This window comes from Ictidomys tridecemlineatus, chromosome X (genome assembly GCF_052094955.1).
Source record: "Ictidomys tridecemlineatus isolate mIctTri1 chromosome X, mIctTri1.hap1, whole genome shotgun sequence".
Lineage (NCBI taxonomy): Eukaryota > Metazoa > Chordata > Mammalia > Rodentia > Sciuridae > Ictidomys > Ictidomys tridecemlineatus.
In genome coordinates, this window is record NC_135493.1 from 31,011,860 (window position 1) to 31,032,564 (window position 20,705).

General features: G+C 37.1%; 1 protein-coding gene and 1 long non-coding RNA gene across 3 annotated transcripts in view; one reads left to right on the forward strand and one right to left on the reverse strand.

The window, feature by feature from the left end:
• The window catches only part of LOC144371701 (uncharacterized), a 76,823-nt gene that overhangs the window by 13,286 nt on the left and 42,832 nt on the right, over positions 1–20,705 (forward strand). The window contains exon 2 of the long non-coding RNA XR_013431701.1: positions 18,921–19,002. This is a non-coding gene — a long non-coding RNA (uncharacterized LOC144371701). The remainder of the gene's footprint in view (positions 1–18,920; positions 19,003–20,705) is intronic.
• Positions 11,965–20,705, reverse strand: part of Il13ra1 (interleukin 13 receptor subunit alpha 1) — a 59,098-nt gene continuing 50,357 nt past the window's right edge. For both annotated transcript variants that reach the window (XM_078034334.1, XM_005319388.5), the window contains one exon: positions 11,965–14,745. Coding sequence is in view for 1 of the 2 variants with exons in the window: in XM_005319388.5 (XP_005319445.2) it covers positions 14,653–14,745 (93 nt within the window). In the remaining variant the exon portion in view is untranslated. The remainder of the gene's footprint in view (positions 14,746–20,705) is intronic.

Below are 20,705 nucleotides of genomic sequence, written 5' to 3' on the forward strand. Positions count from 1 at the left end.
ATAGCTTGTTGAAGGGCTCCATCTATTTTTTTTTTTTTGGTACTGGAGATTGAACCCAAGGGTGTGTAACCACTGAGTGTTGCTGAATTACATAGGGCCTCACTAAGTTAAAACTGAGGCTGGCTTTGAACTCACGATCCTCCTGCCTCAGCCTACTGAGTCACTAGGATTACAAGCATGCACCACTGTGCTCACCTTCCAACTGCTTTTGCTTCATAATTTATCCTCAGTACCTGGCACACCAGAGCCATTCCATAAATGTTTGTTGAATAAATGAATGAACAAATGAAGAGTTCCACTTCAGAAAATGGTGTTAGCAAAAGGAAATGTAAATGAGGCCAAAATTCAGCATTCTAGTAGCAAAGGTCAGAACCAGGCAGTGACCCGGACAGTCAATGAGGGATTTGGTGATCCAACAGGGACTTATGGCCCAGGCCAGAACTTTGGTCAGTAGTACAGGGCAACATTAGCAGCACAGAGGATCTCCATTCAGTGGTAGGATGTTGCTAACTGAAGTAGTCAGCTTTCTGGAGTTAAACCTTTTTGGAAAGTAAGAATGCTACAGAAAGTGTGCCTCCACGGTTTTCTTCATTGTGGGCAGAGAAGTAAACCTAGGCTGAAAAGAGTTCAAAAAAGTGCTATAAAAGCCATTTGAGGGGCTGGGTTTCTAGCTCATAGAGCATTGGTCTAGCATGTGTGAGGCACTGGGTTCGGTTCTCAGTGCCTATTATAAATAAATAAATGAATGAATGTCTATTGACAACTAAATTTAAAAAATCCATTTGAGTGGAGAGTTCTTGCTGGCTCTAAAATTATGTTCCCTCTCATTAAGTGATTTTCACAAAGCTGCCATTACAATTCCTACACATGGCCCCCAGGTGGCGGCAGTGTGCTACTCTTGAGCTGCAAGTGCCGAGGAAGTGCTCTGCTTTGGTAACATCTAACCTGCCATCCCATGACTGACCCCAAGGGAAGCTTAGAATTGGTTTTTTTCTCATCCTGTCCTGAAAGTGCTTGCAAAGTGTTTTCTGTGAGTGATCCCATTGGTTTTTCTCTGGTGGCAGGCTTCTGTGACCTTGACTCCTGAAGCTACTCTCTTCTCATTGCTATCCCTCAGTGCCTCCAACCTCCACTGGAAATTATGACCCTCCCTCTAGCACTCCAAGGTCAACATGTCCAAAAATGGAATTTATATTCATCATTCACTTCCACCCCTTCTCACCCAAGCCCACGCTTCTCTATATCATTTTGAACATCTCTCCTATTCATCAAGTCCTGGCGAGTCCACCTCTACACTATTTCAAATGTGCCCTCCTCTCCACTTTTCCATGCACAAAGAACATTTTTTATCTAATTTCCTAGCTCTTCTGCTTATCTCCATCATCTTCAGTTCACAATCCATCATACCATCATAATCTGTGCCTTTTCTCCAACTTCTCCCAAGGACAGAAATGCCCTCCTTTTATTAATCTATTCAGATTCTATCCATGTATCAAGGTGCAGCTCAACTAGTTTCTCATTTCAAGAACATTTTCTGGGACTTCTCTGGTCCCAACATCCCCATTTCCACTGTCTGTCCATAGCACTTTACTTGGACCCTCTTTTATAACTTTAAATTTTAATATTCTATCTTATAGATTATTAATTATTTATATATGTGAATATCTCCCTCGAGCCCTTAGTCCAAGATGGTGATTGGGTGGCTCAAATGCTTCAGCTCAACCCACCCATCAGTACCCAATAAGAGACATCACTAATAGATCTTAGCTGTCCTCCCACTGAGCCCAAATTCAATCTCCAAATTCTTCTCAAAACAATGCTCCAGCCAAGTGAAGTGGCGCAAGCAAGCCCATAATCCTAGTGGCTCAGGAGGCTGAAGCAGTAGGATTGCAAGTTCAAAGCCAGCCTCAGCAACAGGAGGCACTAAGCAACTCAGTGAGACCCTGTCTCTAAATAAAATACAAAATAGGCTGGGGATGTGGCTCAGTGGTTAAGGCCCCTGGGTTCAATCCCCAGTACAAAAACAAAACAAAACAAAAAAACAGTATTCCAGGCAGAATCCATCCACAAGATTAAATAAATCTGCCATCTGTGCCCTGGAGTATAAGCAAACAACAGAAAGCATGTCCTATTCTTTTTAATCCACCATATCATCTTGCACACAATCTATACTCTTACAAAGGTTTCTTGAATGAATGAATAAAAAAGTGGAATAGAGCTTCCCCTGACAATAGGATCCTGCTCCCAGACTCTGGCTCAATTCATCAGTATTTTTCACCCCAACATATCCATATACCTTGCTGGTGATAGTCACATGGTTTGTACCATTTTCCAGTGGCATTCAAGGCAGCAACTTACTGAAAACTTCATGATCAAGTGTAAACTCAGCAGATTTAAGAAGCACACACTTAACCACATATAATTTTTCTCAACCTGTTTTTCCATCCTGCTTTCAAATTTTTGGTGTACTTTAAAATATCAAAAAGAAGGGTTGCATCATTTGGGTCTTAATTAGTCCATGCTGAAGTGCTCTCTTTTCATATCACATTTCCAACATGCTTATATTGGTCCTTATCCTGTGGGGGGAAATGTGCTCTGTACTGCTATTTGCAAAACATTCCCTAGACATTTTAGAAGTTGGCATTTATATGTGTTGGTGGGTGCTCACTGGGGTGTTGTTTTGTTTGTTTTTGGTTTTGAACCTGGGGATTGAACCTAGGCCCTCACACTACACCACTGAGCTACACCCCAGCCCAGTTTTTGTTTTTGTTTTTTGTTTTTTTAATGAAGACTGTGTTGGTTGTGTAAAAAACGTTAACAGTTCAAGGTCACACTTGAATTTTCTCTTCTTTCACATTCACTTTCACAGATGTCTTATTGTGCTTATAAAGAACTTCTGGGATACTAAACAAATGTTTAGTCACAGCAATCTAGAAGGGGAAAGAAGGAGCCATGTTATGGTGACAGGGCCATATTCATCATTCGATGCAGATGTATTATGGTATAGTAATGTCCAAACAATCGTTATTTGGGGGAGGTACCAGGGATTGAACCCAGGGGTGCTTAACCACTGAGCCACATCTACAGCCCTTTTTGTGTTTTATTTAGGGACAGGGTCTCATTGAGTTGCTTAGGGCCTCACTAAATTGCTAAGACTGGCTTTGAACTCGCAATCCTTCTGTCTCAGCCTCCCAAGCCACTGAGATTACAGGTGTGTGCCACCATGCTTGACTCCAAACAATCCTTTATCCCCAAATTCTTGCCCTTGTATATCACAAAGTATATCATATCAGTATTTTAAAAGTCTCCATGAACCTTGTTGGATCCTGATTTAAGTAAATTCTAGAAAAAAAATGTTTATGAGACAATTAGGGAAATCTAAACACTGATTGGATATTTGATAATATTAAGGAACTATTGTTCATTTTTATTTTTTTTTTTAGTTTTAGGTAGACACAATATCTTTATTTTATTTTTACGTGATGCTGAGGATCGTATCCAGTGCCTCATGTATGCTAGGCGAGCACTATACCATTGAGCCACAACCTAGCCCTATTGTTCATCTTTAAAGATGCAGTAATATTATTGCAGTAATGACTTTTTTAGACTGGGTCTTGCTATGTTGCTCAGGCTGGCCTCAAACTCCTGAACTCAAGAAATCTTCCTGCCTTAGCCACTGAGTAGGTAGGACTACAGGTATACACTTTCGTGAACCTGGCTTTCGCTTGTTTAATAAAAATGGTTCTTAGTACATTATGTACAACTATAATGCACCAATAAAAATGTGGGAGGCAAAAAGGATTATATTACACTCCTACCCTGAGAAAATAGTCTGGGCTCCAAACTACTTATTTTATTATCAAAGAGCAGATCCAGCCTTGTTTTTCCAGTTTGCACCTACCTACCTCAGGAGTGATGGGAAAGTGGAAAGAAAGAAAAAGAAGTTGGGTGCCATGGCACAGACCTGTAATTCCAGAGGCTTGGGAGCCCAAGGCAGGAGGATTGTGAGTTCAAAGTTAAGTGGATTTATACCGTAGATTTTTTTTTCCTAAAAACAGTGTAATTTGAAAATGTTCTCATTACAAATTGAGTTCAATGAAGGCAAATATTATAGTATAATATGATATTATAAGAGGATCAAATGACAAACTGGTTCCTTTTTCCTTTACATGAAAACAAATGACATCAGGATTGTCATTTGTTTTCATGTAAAGGAAAAAGGAACCAGTTCTGGCATAACAGTATGTGCAATCACATTTACCATTTATTATTATAATTATTAATGTTGTTGTTATTTGTGGTGCTGGGGATCAAACTCAGGGCCTTGTGCTTACTATGCAAGCTCTTTACCACTGAGCTACATCTCTAGCCCTACAACTACCATTTATTGAACTCACTATGCTAAGCATTTTACATTTTTTATTTCAATATCTCACAACAACATGATGAGATAGGGACTTCTATCAAATTTTACAGATGAGAACAGAGGCTCAGATCAATTTAAGGATATCACCCCCAAAAAAAGCAGAACCAAAAGACAAAATTAATAGAACATGGGAGAAAAAGACACACAAGTTCATCAGTCTAGTTTATCCAATATCCAACTAATAGGAGTTCTAGAAATAGAGAAAATATAAGAGATTATGTGAGAAGTGATATAGTATCTCAAAAATGAAGAGTGAGTTTTAGATTGAAAGGGCTCATAAAAACCCAGCCTAGTAAATGAAAGAAGGTCCCTAATAAGGCATAAGGTTAGATTTAAAAACACTAGGTGCCAGGTATGGTGGCGTACCTGTAATCCCAGCGACTCAGGAGGCTGAGGCAGGAGGATTGCTAGTTCAAAGCCAGCCTCAGCAATTTAGTGATGCCCTAAGCAATTTAGTGAGACCCTATCTCGAAATGAAATATAAAAAAGGGCTGGGATGTGGTTCAGTGGTTAAGTGCCCCTGATGTAAGCCCCTGAGTTAAGTGGTTAAATGCCCTGGGTTAAATCCCTGGAATAATAATAATAATAATAACAACAACAACAATAATAATAATGGCTGGGATGTGGTTCAGTGGTTAAGTGCCCCTGAGATAAGCCCCTGAGTTAAGTGGTTAAATGCCCCTGGGTTAAATCCCTGGAATAATAATAATAATAATAATAATAATAATAATAATAATAATAATCAATAGCTGGGATGTGGTTCAGTGGTTAAGTGCCCCTGAGTTAAGTGGTTAAATGCCCCTGGAATAATAATAATAATAATAATAATAATAATAATAACAACAACGACAATGACTATGACAATAATACATGTTTAAAAATAAAACACTAGGGTCCAAAAGAAAACCATAAAGAGAAAAAAATACATATAGAAAGCTGGAAATCATTAGAGAATCACTTTTCCAAAGCAATACTAGAAGCCAGAACTGAAATAATCCCTTCAACATTCTGAAATTGCTTCCAATGAGGAATTCTTCACCTAGTGAACATTTTAATCATGATTGAAGATATATTCAGACACAGAGGATTTTATTAAAATCATCTCCAATGAACCTTTCTAAGGAAGTCAGTAAAGGGTGTGGTGCAGCAAAACTACCACGTAATCCCACAAAAGAAAATTATTTAGCGTCTAAGGAACAGAAGCTAACACAGAAGGGAAGCAAAAGGAATTCCCAGATGAAAGTTGGGTGACAAGCCTAGAGAACAACCATTCCAGAATGAATCAGGAGAGCAACAAACTCCAAGGGCCACTCTCCAAGAAAAAGTAAATGAAAATAATAGATTTCCTAATATGTTTGGCCATACTGAGTGAAATTTTATGTGTCTGCCAGAGAGTTTATGGCTGAACTCATGACAGGTACCTAGAAAAATAAATTGAAAAACAACAAAAAAGGAAAAAAAATTTGGAAAAAACAAAAAGAAAAATAATATTCTACACACATCAAATGTGAACAATATAGCACAAATACTGAATATTGTAACCAAATTTTTTATGTTTGTGGAAGAGAAGTGTGTGTGTATATGTTGGGCAGCATATAAGAAATTTAGCATGAGGCTTTGGGTTTGATCCCCAGCACTCCCTTCACAAAAAGAAAGCTAATTCCTCATCTTACATAGCAGAAATTTAGAAATGGTTCATCCCTACACCTAAATAAGACATAGCATTGGGCTGGGGCTGGGGCTCAGTGGTAGAGCATTTGCCTAGCATGTGTGAGGCATTTGGTTTGATTCTCAGCACCAAATATAAGCAATTAAATAAATAATAAAGGTTCATCAATAACTAATAAAATATTTTTTAAAAGACATAGCATTAAGTATTAGAGTGATATTCAGAAGTAGGTATACTCTAGACCAAAAAGAAATAGCTAAAACATCATATAAAACATTATAAAATTGCTGGATGCGGTGGCACATGCCTGTAATCTCAATGGCTCAGGAGGCTGAGACAGGAGGATCACAAATTCAAAGCCAGCCTCAGTAATAGTGAAGCATTTAGCAACTCAGTGAGACCCTATTTCTAAATAAAATACAAAATAGGCTGGGGATGTGGCTCAGTGGTCAAGTGCCCCCGAGTTCAATCTCTGGTACCAAAAAATAAATAAATTACAAAATCATTTAAGCCAACACAAACTTATTAGCTCACACTTTTGTAGGTCAGAAGTCCAGTGCCAAGTAGCTGAAATCACTGCTTAGGGTCCCATAAGGCCAAAAGCATGGCATTAGCTAATCTTTACTACTATATAGAGGCTCTGGGGGGAGATTCTGTTTCCAGGCTTATTCAAGTTATTGATAGTATCCAGTTCCTTCTCACATTTTGCAAAAGGCGTCTTAACATCCTTAAGCCAGCAATTACACTTTGATTTGAATCTTTCTTCCTCTTCTATTTCTAGGAAAGAGATTTCTCTGTTTCTAAGGGTTCAAGTTTGGACCTAACCTGGTGAGGTGGCCATGCCTATGAATCTCAATGCCCCTGGAGGTTGAGGCTGGAGAAACATAAATTCAAGAGTAGCCTGGGCAACTTGGAGAGAACTTGTCTTAAAATTTAAAAATTCTTGGGGAACAAATGCCAAATGATGTTACATCTCATGGACCATGATAAGGATTTTGGATATTACTCTATTCAATGGTAGATTGAGAGTCAGGAAAGAATATGATCAATCAGTGAGTGACCTAAGATATCATTCTATGTAAGAAATATATTGTAAGGGGGAGAGAAAGAAAGCAAGAAAACAAGATTTGTTTGTTTGGATTGAATTACTAAGAAAAGAGGAAGCAGCAAGTGGACTAATAGTGGACATGGTTAGAGTGACTGAGTTCAGAATATATTTTGGAGGTGGACCTGGCAAGTTTTGTTGGTAGACCAAATGTGAAGTATAATAGAAAAAGAGGAACCAAGGATGATTATAAATAAATGAATGCTGATTTCATAGGATGAGGGAGAAAGGAAGAGCGTTGTGAAAAGAAATCAAGAATTTTGTTTGGGGCATATTGATTTTGTGATGCTCAGTACATACCTAGGTAGTGTAAGTAGGACCAAAAAATGATCCCCGTAGATGAGGGTTACATCAGATATCTGAGTTTAGAGTTCAGTGTAGAGCTAAGGGCCAGAGACATAAACTTGGGAGTCATGAATCCTTGGATGACACAGAAAGTCATGATTTCTGCCCCCACCCCCAACCCCAAGGAATGAGTATAGCTAAAGAGATGAGGATCACTCCCTGGGGCACAAAAAAAAAAAATAAATAAAAAATAAAAATTCTTGGGATGTAGCTCAGTGATAGTACACCCTTTGGTTCAATTCTGAGTACCACAAAAAAAGTAAAATCAGATCCAATCAGATAATCCAGGAAGAACTCCCTATTTGAAATTCTATAGCCTTAATCACATCTACAATGTCCCTATTCCTGTGTAAGATGACATATTCACAGTTTCTAGGAATTAGGGTGTGGACATCTTTTCTGAAAGCAGGAATGTGAAGTAAGAAGGGATGGGACCAGAGAGCTATTTCTTAAGCTGTCTGTGAGTCAGTTTTCCATTTCTGTAACAGATCCCTGACATACTCAATTTATAAAGAGAAAGGGCTTGTTTTGGTTCACAGTTTTAGAGGTTTCAGTCCAGGATTGGTTGGCCCCATTGCTTTGGGCTTGTGGCAGCACATCATGGTGGAAAAGCATGACTAGGAAGCAAAAGAGTTCTAACCTCCCTTTTGAGGGTATGCCGCCAAAACCAAAAGACCTCCTTCTAGGCCCCACTCTTAAAAAGACTCCCACCATCTCCTAATAGTGCCATACTGGAGACTAAACCTTTACTATGTGTACCTTTGCAGGACACTTAAGATCTATACTATAGCAAGTCCTATAATATTTTTTTGAAAATTATGTGCATATATTCTTTTGATCAAATAAAAGTTAAATTCAATTACCAAATTGGCACATAATGGACTCAATTTTAGGCAATATATCCAATGTAATTATTATACAAGCAATCTACCTTATACATAGTTCATTTTTGTGTTTATATGCAAAACTCCCTAGGGTCTTCCAAGTATGTTAAGAAGTATTTGTTAGGGGCTGGGATTGTTGCTCAGCAGCAGAGTGCTCGCCTAGCACGCACGTGCAAGGCCCTGGGTTCGATCCTCAGCACCACATAAAAATAAATAAAATAAAGATATTGTGTCCAACTACAACTAAAAAATAAGTATTAAAAAAAGAAATATTTGTTAGTCACAACCACAGCTGGGCCTTTTGGAAATCCTGATTTCGGAGGACTACAGGGTTCATCCAATGTACCAATTCCTTGCTTATTCCCATTGTATTAAAGTCCTGTGGTTATTTTTGGCAATTACTGCTAATAGCTAGCTACTTCCTGTAGCAAGAGTAGGAAGTGACTCTTAGCCTTAAGCTTGATTGTATGTCACAATTTAGAAGCAAGTGTAGCCCAATCTCTTCATTTTACAGATAAGAACACCCAGAGAGGGAAAGGGACCTATCTGTGGTCATAGACCTAGTATTCCCATTTGCAAATGAACCCCATATTTTAGGGCCACTGTTAAGCGATATGGATGGTATTAAAAATGACTAAAATTGACATCATTTTACAAATAGGGAGACAGACCCAGACAGAGAGAGATACCTACCCAAGGTCCTTTGCAGCTCCTAGTTTTGTAAGTTTTCTTAAGCACTTTTTATTAGTGCATTATAGTATACATAATATTGAGGTTCATATTGACATACTAACAAAAGCATGAAATATAATTTTCTCCAATTCAGTCTCTAATACTTCCCCTTTCCCTTCCCTCCTTCCTCTTCCTGTTCCCCTTCCTCTACAGGTCTTCCTTCTATTTACTTATAATTTTCAAATTTAGGGCATTATAGATATACATAAAGGTGAAATTCACTGTGGTATATTCATATATGTACATAGGATAGTTTGGTCAGATTCATTCCATCATTCTTCCTTTTTTTCTGTCCCTCTTCCTTCCCCCTCAATCCTTTTCCTCTACTCCACTGATCTCTCTTATATTTCCATGGGATCCCTGCCCTGGCTTTTTTTTTTCTTTATTTTGATCTAGCTTCTTCATGACAGAAAACATTCAACCCTTGACTTTCTGGGTGCGACTTATTTCACTTAGCATGATGTTCTCCAGTTCCATCCATTTACCAGCAAATGCCATAAGTAAAACTCCATTACATATAATGTATGTGTGTGTGTGTATATGTGTGTACCACATTTTCTTTATCCATTCACCTGTTGATGGCATCTGGGCTGGCTCCATGACTTGGATATTGTGTGACTGTGTTGCTTCAGCATGCTAATTTTAGTTCTTCTGAATATATGCTGGGAAGTGGGATAGCTGGGTCATAGTGGTTCCATTCCTAGTTTTTTGAGGAATCACCATACTGTTTTCCAGAGCAGTTGTACTAATTTGCAGATCCAACAGTGTATGAGCGCCTTTTTCCCACATTTTTGCCAGCATTTATTATTGTTTGTATTCCTTATAATTGCCATTCTGACAGCAATGAGATGAAATCTCATTATAGCTGTTAATTTCATTTCCCTGATTGCTAGGGATGTTGAATTTTGTTTTTATATATTTATTGGCCATTTGTATTTCTTCTTGTGAAAAGTGTCTCTTTAGTCCTTTGGAACTATTAAATTTGAATCCTGATTTCTTTCTCCTATACAAAAGAGGCTCTCCTTGACTAATATAATACATCTTGATATTAAGCCAAAACGTACTCACTTCTAAATCCCTTTTAGCCAGCACTCTGCCTGGCACATAGATGAATGAAGACACAAATAAATCTTAATACACTGTAAAAAGCTCACTTTACAATTAAATGATTTAAATTTTGAGTCTTCCAGTTGATAAACCATTTGACAACAATGTGATATAAGACATTTCTTTTTTCAGTAGCTGCTGCATTGGGACAAATAAATACGTGACTAACTACATTATACATGTTTTAAAGTTAGGCTGACTTGTTTTCCAGTTTTGTCTCAGTCAATTACTAGGTGTGTGATTTTTGCAACATAACTTAATCATTTTATATCTGTTTCTTAGTCTGTAAAATGAAGATAATGCAATTTATTGCATTACATAGGGAATAATTGGTACGTGGTAGCCCCATGATAACTTGATTTTCTCTTTGCATATGATACTCGACCTAATACATGTTGAAAACTGCAGTGAAATATTTTCCTGTTGCTAATGGTAAACTAAAAAATGTGATCAATGGGAAAGGCATTTAAAGGCTAAAGCAGCTTCAGTAAGAAATCATCTTGGGGACTGAGGTCAAAAATATCTACCATGTCCAAATGTCAATACAACTCCTCCTTTGCTTAAAGTAAAAGCATATCAAGATTTACAGTATTTACAAAAAAAAAAAAAATCATTGCTTGGCCAAATCATTAGGGTTTGAAAGAAGATCTGAAATCAATGTTTTTGTTTCCTTGCTCCCCCCCCCCCCCAGTGCTGGGCATTGAACCCAGGACCTTGCTCATGCTAGACAAGTGCTCTATCATTGAGCTACATCCCCAGATGTCTTCCATCCTTTGGTTTCTTCTAAAACTATTAACATATAGCCAGGCATGGTAGTGGCACAGACCTGTTATCCCTGCTACTCAGGAGGCTGGGGCAGAAGGATTGCAAGTATGAGGCCAGTCTCAGCAATTTAGCAAGACTCTGTGTCAAAATAAAATTTAACAAGGGCTGGCAATGTAGTTCAGTAGTACAGTATCCCTGGATTCAATCCCTAGTACTGCAAAAAGAGACAGGCAGATAGATAAAACTATAGTATCCCAGTAGCATAATGTGCTATTTGTGTGAGCATAAAGTTGCATTTCTAAAGGAGCAGGAGTTCATGCGTAGGTCATTCTAGCCCTTCTTCCCTGAGATGAAGTGAACATGTTTGTAGCTACAGGAATTAGTTTTCCATGGATCCCATTCAGATTTATGACTTCAAGTGTTCCCAGTTAAATGCTTTGTATCGTAAAACTCAGTGTAGATTGTTAAAAATTAGAGACCTTTGATTTAAGCAGATAATCATACTTACCTGGAAATAGATTTCCAGAATCTTCTGGACACTTACAGAAATAGCCTTACTAGGATCAGCACCCCCACCCTTATTCTAGAATTTGGATCCTGTAGAGATTCAGGGTAATTAACAAACATGTTGTTGTAGTTATGGAAAATACAAAACTATATCACTGTCTCTTAAGAAGACAGCTATTGAAAACTGATTTACTCAGTCTCAAATATATCTTGCTAACTTGATTGTTAACTAGAAGTGTCCCATCACATACCATGAGTCTTGTATGCTGTGTATGCCATGGATACCACAATAGTAAGCATACTGTAATCTAATCTAAGTTGAACATTAGAAAGAACTAACTTCTCACTTCCATTAATTATTATAACTAAAATTTATCAAATATGTAAGTCCTTTTAGGTGTTATGTGCAAAGATTGTACTAATATTATGTTTTTTATATCTTTGTTTTATTTATTTTATAAATAAATGGTGGTGAAGATCAAACCCAGTGCCTCACACGTGAGGCTAGCGCTCAACCACTGAGCCACAAACCCAGCCCCAAAGACTGTACTAATATTAAACTAAGTACATGCATGTCCTTATATTAGAAAACATTGGCACAGCAAAACAGTAGGGAAGCTTATGATAAATGATTATAAAATAGCTTCCTTGGAATTTTTTTACAATATTTATTCTTTTAACTCCAACTTTTTTCCTTCACCAACGCCTCACAACGCTTTCCCCAAAATAACACCAAAGGAAAACATTTAATTAATATACAAAAAGACAATGAATATTTATTTTACTCAAATTTTCCTATAAGAGGTTAAACAAAAATGACTTCTAGTTGAAGATATTACCCAAAATGTTAACAATGGTTCATGTATCCCTTTAGTGCCCAGATACAGAAAAAAAAACTTATCTGAATGAAAGAGGCAAATGACCATCTTAACAATGAGTTTACTTAGGTCTGTCTATAGGGAAAAAAATCCATTAGAGGTGAGACAAAATAGTAAATGAACCTACTAGTTTCCTGCTGGTGAAATACTGATGTCTCCAAGAGCTCCTAAAATCTAGGGATTATTATTTAGCCACTGCAAAACTCTAGGTGTTCCCATAATTTAGTGTCCCCTCCTGCCTCAACTATTTTACTGTTAACAGGGAAGGATGGAAACAAAATACATTTTCCCCACTCCCAGGCTGCATGACTGTCAGCACCAGTAGTTCCTTGGTTATTTCAAAGCATCTTCCTCATTGCCATCAAAATAGGCTACCAGTAAAGTCTGGCTTTGGGTGAGGCATTTAAGTGTTTTGCGTCCCTGAATTACAAAGACCTAGCTAGGAAGTCATCTTATTCATATATGACAACACCAAATATTCTTTCTAGTGTATAGTAGGAGAAAGTGAATGATCTACCATACCTGTGTCCCAACATCAATCTGAATTCCAAAACAAAATCATAGGGAGGAAACACCTTCACATCTACCAGTGCTATGTACCCCAGTTTCCTGAAAGATGCCAGGGCACAGTTCTCCTTCACTACCATGGACACAGGTTGCTACTTTTGCCTAAACCTGTGGAGAGAAGGGGTCTTTTATGTCCCAGCCCTAAGAGCAGGAATTCCAAGAGGTTCGTCTTATTAACACGAAATAGCAAATGTTTGGGGAACTTGTGATATAAAGTTCGTAAGTTCCTACCAATAACCTGAGTCTGTATGTTTGAGAGAAAAGGGAGGAATATCTATCATTTCCCAAAATTCTTCAAATTTGGAGGAAGTAGGAAGAGTACAAATGCATATGTTGTGGGAATGGGGGGAAATGGAATCCTAACATACGCAAAAAAAAAAAAAAAGTGAATATATACATTGAAGCCTTGGATGGCTGGCTATCCATACAGCACACAAATTCTACTTTATTATTTGTGTCAGGGATAAGAAATCCTAGGGTCCATCTTGAAAAGAAACAGAGACAGATATAACTATGTTTTTCTTAAGCCAACAGCTAAGTTCTAAGTGAAAATACTATCTCATCTCTGTTTAGAAAATGCATAAACATCAAATGCTGAAAATCCTCAAACTGGAAACTCACATAAAATTTACAAAATATATAAGAACTACTCATCATTTCTCAGTCAACTCACACTGTACCTGAGATGCAAATTGTTCCCTTCTCCTCAGTGAACATCAAAAGGCTACAAGGAAGGAAATGAGGGAGAAGGAAAAAGGGAAATTGGCCTGGGAGCTGGGGAATTGAAAAGTCTCAGAAATGACTGGTGGGAAATAAAGAAAGTGGCAAAAACTAAGGATTCCCAACTAGATTGTAAACTTATTGGGGGGTACATCCCTCACAGCTGGGGGCTTAGTATAAGCTAGATGCATAGTTAATACTTGATTTGGGCAGTAGAAGTAAAGAAAAAATACAAGAGACTTTTTGGTTCAGACTAATATGCCATGGGTCATTCTGTCTCCACTGCTCTTAAAAGCCTGAATGATCTTGGTAAAGAAGCCGCGTCTACTTTTTTGTCATTGTCATCGTCATGGCCAACACTCCTTTCTAGGGCTTTCAAAGTAGAGGGAAATGCTATTGAAGTAGATGATGATTCTAGACTGTTAGGAGTTTTAATAGTCACAAACATTACTCAATGGGATCTCAAAAAAAAAAAAAGAAAAGAAACAGATGCCAGATTGTAACGATTTTGTTTGTTAGCTGTTCTTTGTGAGTCAAGTTCAACATTATTAGCACTTATACCCAAAATGAGTTCCCTCACAAATAAAATTTCTCAGGGTTATCTGACACAAAAAATACAAGGCAAGCTAGATCCTTAGGAAGTTGTCACAACTCTTCAAAAGGTTAGTTCAACTGCCATCATGACTTTTTGCTTTGTCCCCTAGTTTGAAGACTTTGCAAAGGATGTCTGCTTTTATCATTCAATGACTCCATTCTTTTCTCCAAAGGGCCCATTATTTTTAGTTTTTCGGTGCATGATACACACAAAGACCTGTGGCTCTTATGAGCTGCCTGTTTTTAAAGGATCCAGTAGTTTCAGTTTCCATTTAGCATGTCCCCAGATAACAAAGGGAGAATGTGATGAATCCTCACAAGGTCACATTGAAGGTAAAAATAAATTATCCCCATCACTGAGGAGCTTTCTTCAGGTTTTCAATCAGCACTACAGCGTCAGTTTCTTCTTTGGATTGCTTCTCATAGATGTCATACTTCTTCCAATGCTGCAAGGAAGGAAGAAACATACAGGATGACTTTTCTAAACAATGTCCTTTCCCTGAGTAGTCTTAGCCAATGCCTATTTTTAGGTTTGCGTGCAAGGAACCAGGAGTATAATGTTTTCCTTGTTTTTGTTTGTCAACCTAAGAATACTCATCTATTTAAACAATTAGTGAAAAAAAACCAATCAAGAACTAACATTAAAGATGGGAAAAGCATGGGATTGTTACATCATATTCAATTGCTGTCTCAAGAGACAAAGAAATGTGGATCTTTCCAAATTGGAAACAGTCTTTTGAGGATGAATAAAATGGTGCATGCTTTTCTTACTTAAACTGTTTCACTTGGACCTTTATCACCTTTTTTTTTTTAATTTTACCATTGCTCCAGAGATATGACAGGCTCAAAAAGTTAACATCTTTGGCTGGGGTTATGGCTCAGTGGTAGAATGCTCGCCTACCACATGAGAGACATTAGGTGCGATCTTCAGCACCACATAAAAATAATATAAATAAAATAAAATAAAGGTACTGTGTCCAACTACAACTAAAAAAATATTTTTAAAAGTTAACATCTCAGTGAATGGCAATACATCAGGCTGTCTCAAAAGTCTTAGCTCAATTAAAACTTTAGAAAGCCTCTTTGATTAATGGCTTTATCTAACATCCTTATGGTGAAAGCCAATATCTTGGTGCTTGCCTCTTTATTTATAAATCTGAGGAAAGGAAGAAATATGAGCTCAGTGCTCTCGAATGTGAAATAAAGTTGTTAAGACTAAACCAGGGGTGGGAAAACACTAATCCAGGCCAATCTGGCGAGCTGCCTGTTTTTATAAGTAAAGTTTTATTTGGAAAATGCCCATTTTTTTCTATACTGCCTGTGACTTCTTTCATGTTGTACTAGTAGAGTTGTAAGAAAGACTGAAATGGCTTAATGGCTTGCAAAGCCAAAAATATTTACTATCTGGCCCTTTACAGAAAAAGCTTGCCAAACCTTGCACTAGATTATATCTAAGCTCTTTTTCTACTTTGATATGCTATAGTTTTTAAGTTTGGGGGAAGAAATGGAATTTTAAACAACAACAACAACAACAACAACAACAAAAAACCCAGAAGTGAACAACTATGATTATTAGGCAGCCTCAGGGTAGACAATTAGAGATGGATGGAGCAATTTAGGAGTATCCAGTCTTAGAGAGTGTATAAAAAATGAGTTGGGAAACACAACTTAAAATATCCAAATTATTCTTGCAGCTTGGGAAGCTGAGGCAGGAGGATTGTTAGTTCAAAGCCAGCCTTAGCAACTTAGCGAGGCACTAAGAAACTCAGCAAGACCCTGTCTCTAAATAAAACACAAAATAGGGCTGGGGTTGTGGCTCAGTGGTTGAGTGGCCCTGAGTTCAATCCCTGATACTAAAAAATATATCTAAATTATTCTAAATAAACTATTTAATCCTGAAAATTTAGTAGAATAACTAGTTAAAATACTGACAATTCCAAGTGCTGCTGAGGATGCAGAGTAACTGGATCTTTCACATTATTGTTCGATGAAGCGTAAAAGCATCCAGTCAGTCTGGAAAACAGGCTAAAAATTTCTTTAAGAACTAAATATATACTTACCATATGACCCTGAAATCCCACTCCTAGATATTTATCCAGAAGAAATGAAAACATGCCCACACAAAGACATGAATGTTTCTATCAGCTTTATTCATAATGGCCCCAAATAACAAAATCCTGATGTCCCTGAACAATTCAATGGTTAAATAAACAATGGTATAACCATTTACTATTTAGCAATAAAGTGGCTCAGTGGTAGAATGCTTGCCTACCATGTGTGAGGCACTGGGTTCGATCCTCAGCACAAAAAATAAATAAATAAGGTCATTTCTCACTTATCTATTAAAAAATGAAATATTGATGTATGTAACAATGTTGCTATATCTTAAGTATATTATGCTAAGTGAAAGACACCAGACTCAAGAAGCTATGTATCATATGGTTCTATTTATATAACATTCTGGAAATGGCAGAACTGTAGGGTCAGAAAACAGATCAACTGTTGCAAGAGTCTAAGGTCAGGAGGATTAACTGCAAAGAGGCACAAGGAAACTGGGGGAATGATAGAAATATTCCATATATGTTTGCTAAGACTCTTCTCATTGGACACTTAAAAAGAATAAATTTTATTGTTTGTAAATTACAAACCAACAAACCTTATGTTTTAAAAATTTGAAAATGTGCATACTTCTCATAAAAGCTATCTCAAAAATTATATAAACTTGAAATAATGACTTATTCAATAAATGGCACTAAGACAACTGGCTAAACATTTGCAAAACAAAGTTAAACCCTATCTCATAGACTACTCAAATAAATTCCTGATGGATTAAAGAACTAAAAGTTAAAAAAAAATCAAGTAAGTACTACAAAAGTATACAGGGGAACAGTAGATAAATCTGAAGTGGAAAGGGCTTTCTACACATCAACATTGTAATCATCATCATCATGGAAAAGAAAGATTTTACTGCAGGGAAAAAAATCTTTTTTTTTTTTTTTTGCATTGAGGATTGAACACATGAATACTCTAACACTGAGCTACATCTCTAGCTCTTTTTATTTTTTATTTTGAGACACAGTGTTGCTAAGTTGCTAAGGCTGGCCTCCAACTTGCAATCCTCCAGCCTCAGCCTCCTGGGTCATTGGGATTACTGAGCAAAACAAAATAATCTTTTGTACATAATTAATCACCCTACATGAAATAAAGAGGCAAACGTAGATGACAAGCCAAAGGATTACTATCTAATATATTAAGAACTTTTTGAACCTTCAAGAAAAAGAAATATCACACAGGGAAAAAGGACAAGGAACAAGAATTTCACAAAAGAGTTGTAATTGAAGCTTATGCAAAAATATGAAGCCTATTACATAATACTAAGATAAGATGCCTTTTTCTCCTCTATCAGCTTGACAATAATTTTTTAAATTAGATAACACAATGTTGGCAATAGTATGGTCAAACAATCATTTGGATATACTACTGATAAGTATATAAATTAGCACATCTTAGTTGTAATCTATGCTTCTTGTGAAAAAATTAATTTTGTGTATTCTAATGCTTTTGTTTCCTTAACATGAAGAAATACTACTCTTCATTTGAAACCCAGGTGTTTCATTAACAGCATGTCATATATTTTTATATATCAGTAAAATAGATCAACCTCCTTTTCTTTAACCTGTGTATAATATTTCATTGCATAAATTGCACCATAACTTATCTAACTGGTATCCTTACTGGATATTTAACTTGTATACCTCTCGGGATGATAATCTGTCAATACCAATCAAAGAATTTAAAGTAGGGCTGGTGGGATACATGTATAACTCATTGTTAAAGTACTTTTGCCCCGGATTTGATCCTCAACATGACACATACACATAAAAAGATGAAACACTACCAAAAACCATGTTAGGTCAAAAACTGTATGAAAACAGGTAGCAGGTGACAGGTTTTGGCCAATGATCTGTAGTTTGCAGAGAAATTCTTAGGGGAAGGTGATGGTGACAGCCTAGTTTTTTAATGTCTCAAAATGCTGCCATAAAAAACACAAACAGAGCTGGGCATGGTGGCATACACCTGTAATCCCAGCAGCTCAAGAGGCCAAGGCAGGGATTGCAAGTTTGAAGGCAGACTCAGCAACTCGATGAGGCTCTAAGCAACTTAGGGAGACCCTGTCTCAAAATAAAAAATAAAAAGGGCTGGGGATGTGGCTCAGTGGTTAAGCACCCCTGGGTTCAATCCCCGGTACCAAAAACACAAATAGGAAAGATAAGTAGGGTAAATAGGAAAGCAAAACCAAAATTCACTGACACATCTACAGCTAAACTACATGAAAACAACTTCTTGTACTCCAAATAAGAGAGGGTGGGGGCAAACCAGACCAAATGGTATCAGCTATGGAAGAGTACACAGAGGGAATCAACATAGCCTCTGAGAGATCCGAGAACTCTGAAATAATTCATATACACATCAGTGAACTAATTTATGAACAAGAGCTGAAAATGGAAGGAAGGGGGTCTGCCCCTTCAAATAGCAGTTGAGCGGAAGTCCATGGTGTCGAATGGGAACAGCCTGAGCCCACATGAACTCTTAAAACTAATCATCCAATGTTCCCTTGCAGGGCAAAGCTGCACTCTGACAAGAAAAGAGTAGAAACAGACTCCAAACTGGACAGGACTGGGACAAGAGGAATGGAAACTATGGTAATTGCGGATAAGACACAAAAGGCAGCAGGCTTAGGGAGGGAGGAAGGAAAAATGGATGAGGAAGAGAAGAAATGATGAAAAGTTTAAAAAGATTTTAGAGAGAAAGAAAAAAAGGTACAGGAGTCAGGAAACAGAGCAAGGAGATTTCAGAAGGCATTCACATTTCAGAAGTAACTGTTTGCCACAACAATTCTCAAAAGCAATAATATATGGAGTTCGATAGTCATGAAATTAAAAACAATTCCTGAAACTGAGCCTCCATACAAAAGTTCAGAAGCTAATTTCATGTAAAATTGCGCATAAGAATAATATTTTTACATAATAAAACATACCAGAAAGATATGCCCACAAAAATTAATGAAAACTACAATATAACATTTTAAAACTAGCTGAACTTGCTAAGAAAAAGTTACATGATATGAAAAACAATGTAGGGGCTGGGGCTGTAGCTCAGTGGTAGAGCACTTGCCTCACAGGTGTGAGACCCTCGGTTTGATCCTCAGCACCACATAAAAATAAATAAATAAAGATACTGTGTCCATCTACAACTAAAAAATAAAAATAAAACAATGTAAATGACATGGAATCATATATGAAATGTCAGAATAAGAACAACTCTGAACCTGGGTGTGGTGGTGCACACCTATAACCCCAGTGGCTCAGGAGGCTGAAGTAGGAGGACTGCAAGTTCAAAGCCAGCAAATTAGTGAGGCTCTGCTCAAAATAAAATATATAAACAAAACAGGACTGAGGATGTGGCCCAGTGGTTAAGTGCCCCTGGATTCAATCTCTGGTACCACTCCAAACAAACAAAAACTCAGAAATGAGATGACAAGATTCACGAAAGAACTAGAAGTAAAAAGAAATAATCATTTCATTTCAGAAATGGAGACTAACCAAGAGGGAACATGAGGTGAATAAACACAACAGATATTAGATAAAGCCAAAAGAAAAAGGGAAAATGAAAGGTGATTTTTTTTAATAAAAAGGATGTAAAAATTATTCAACAGGATGTGGCAAATATAAAAGGCAAAGGGAATAGAAACAGAATAGGTTGAATACCCCTTATTGAAATGTTTGGAACAAGAAAGAAAGTAGGATGAATTGGACAGAACTTTTCTATGTTCATACATGAATACACAACCAGTGTAACTCCACCTCATGTTCAACCATAAGAATGGGATCCTAATTAGAATAAGTTATACTCCATGTTTGTATAATATGTCAAAATACACTCTACTGTCATGTATATCTAAAAAGAAAAATCTAAAAATTCAATTTTTAAAAAAAATCAGGAAAAATGCTTGGAATCAGAAGTGTTTTGAATTTGGAAGGTTTTTGCATATTTGCATATATATAATGAGATATTTCGGGGATGAGACCCAAGCCTAAACATAAGTTCACTTATGTTGCTTATGCACAGAGACCGAATGGTAAAAATTACCCTTCATATACAAAATATATAGTGTTTTTAGTAATTGTGTGAATAAAACAAAGTTTCATGATGCAGAATTTTGTGCTAGGTGGCAGCATGTTAGTGCTCCAAACACTTCAGATGTTGGAGCATTCTGGATTTTGTTTTCAGATTAGAGTTCCTCAACCTGTACTTCAGAGAGTCAACCCAGAATAATCAACAACACTAAGGTATCTTGTGGCAAAATTATTGGATTTTGAAGGAAAAACATCTTGACAACTAGGCA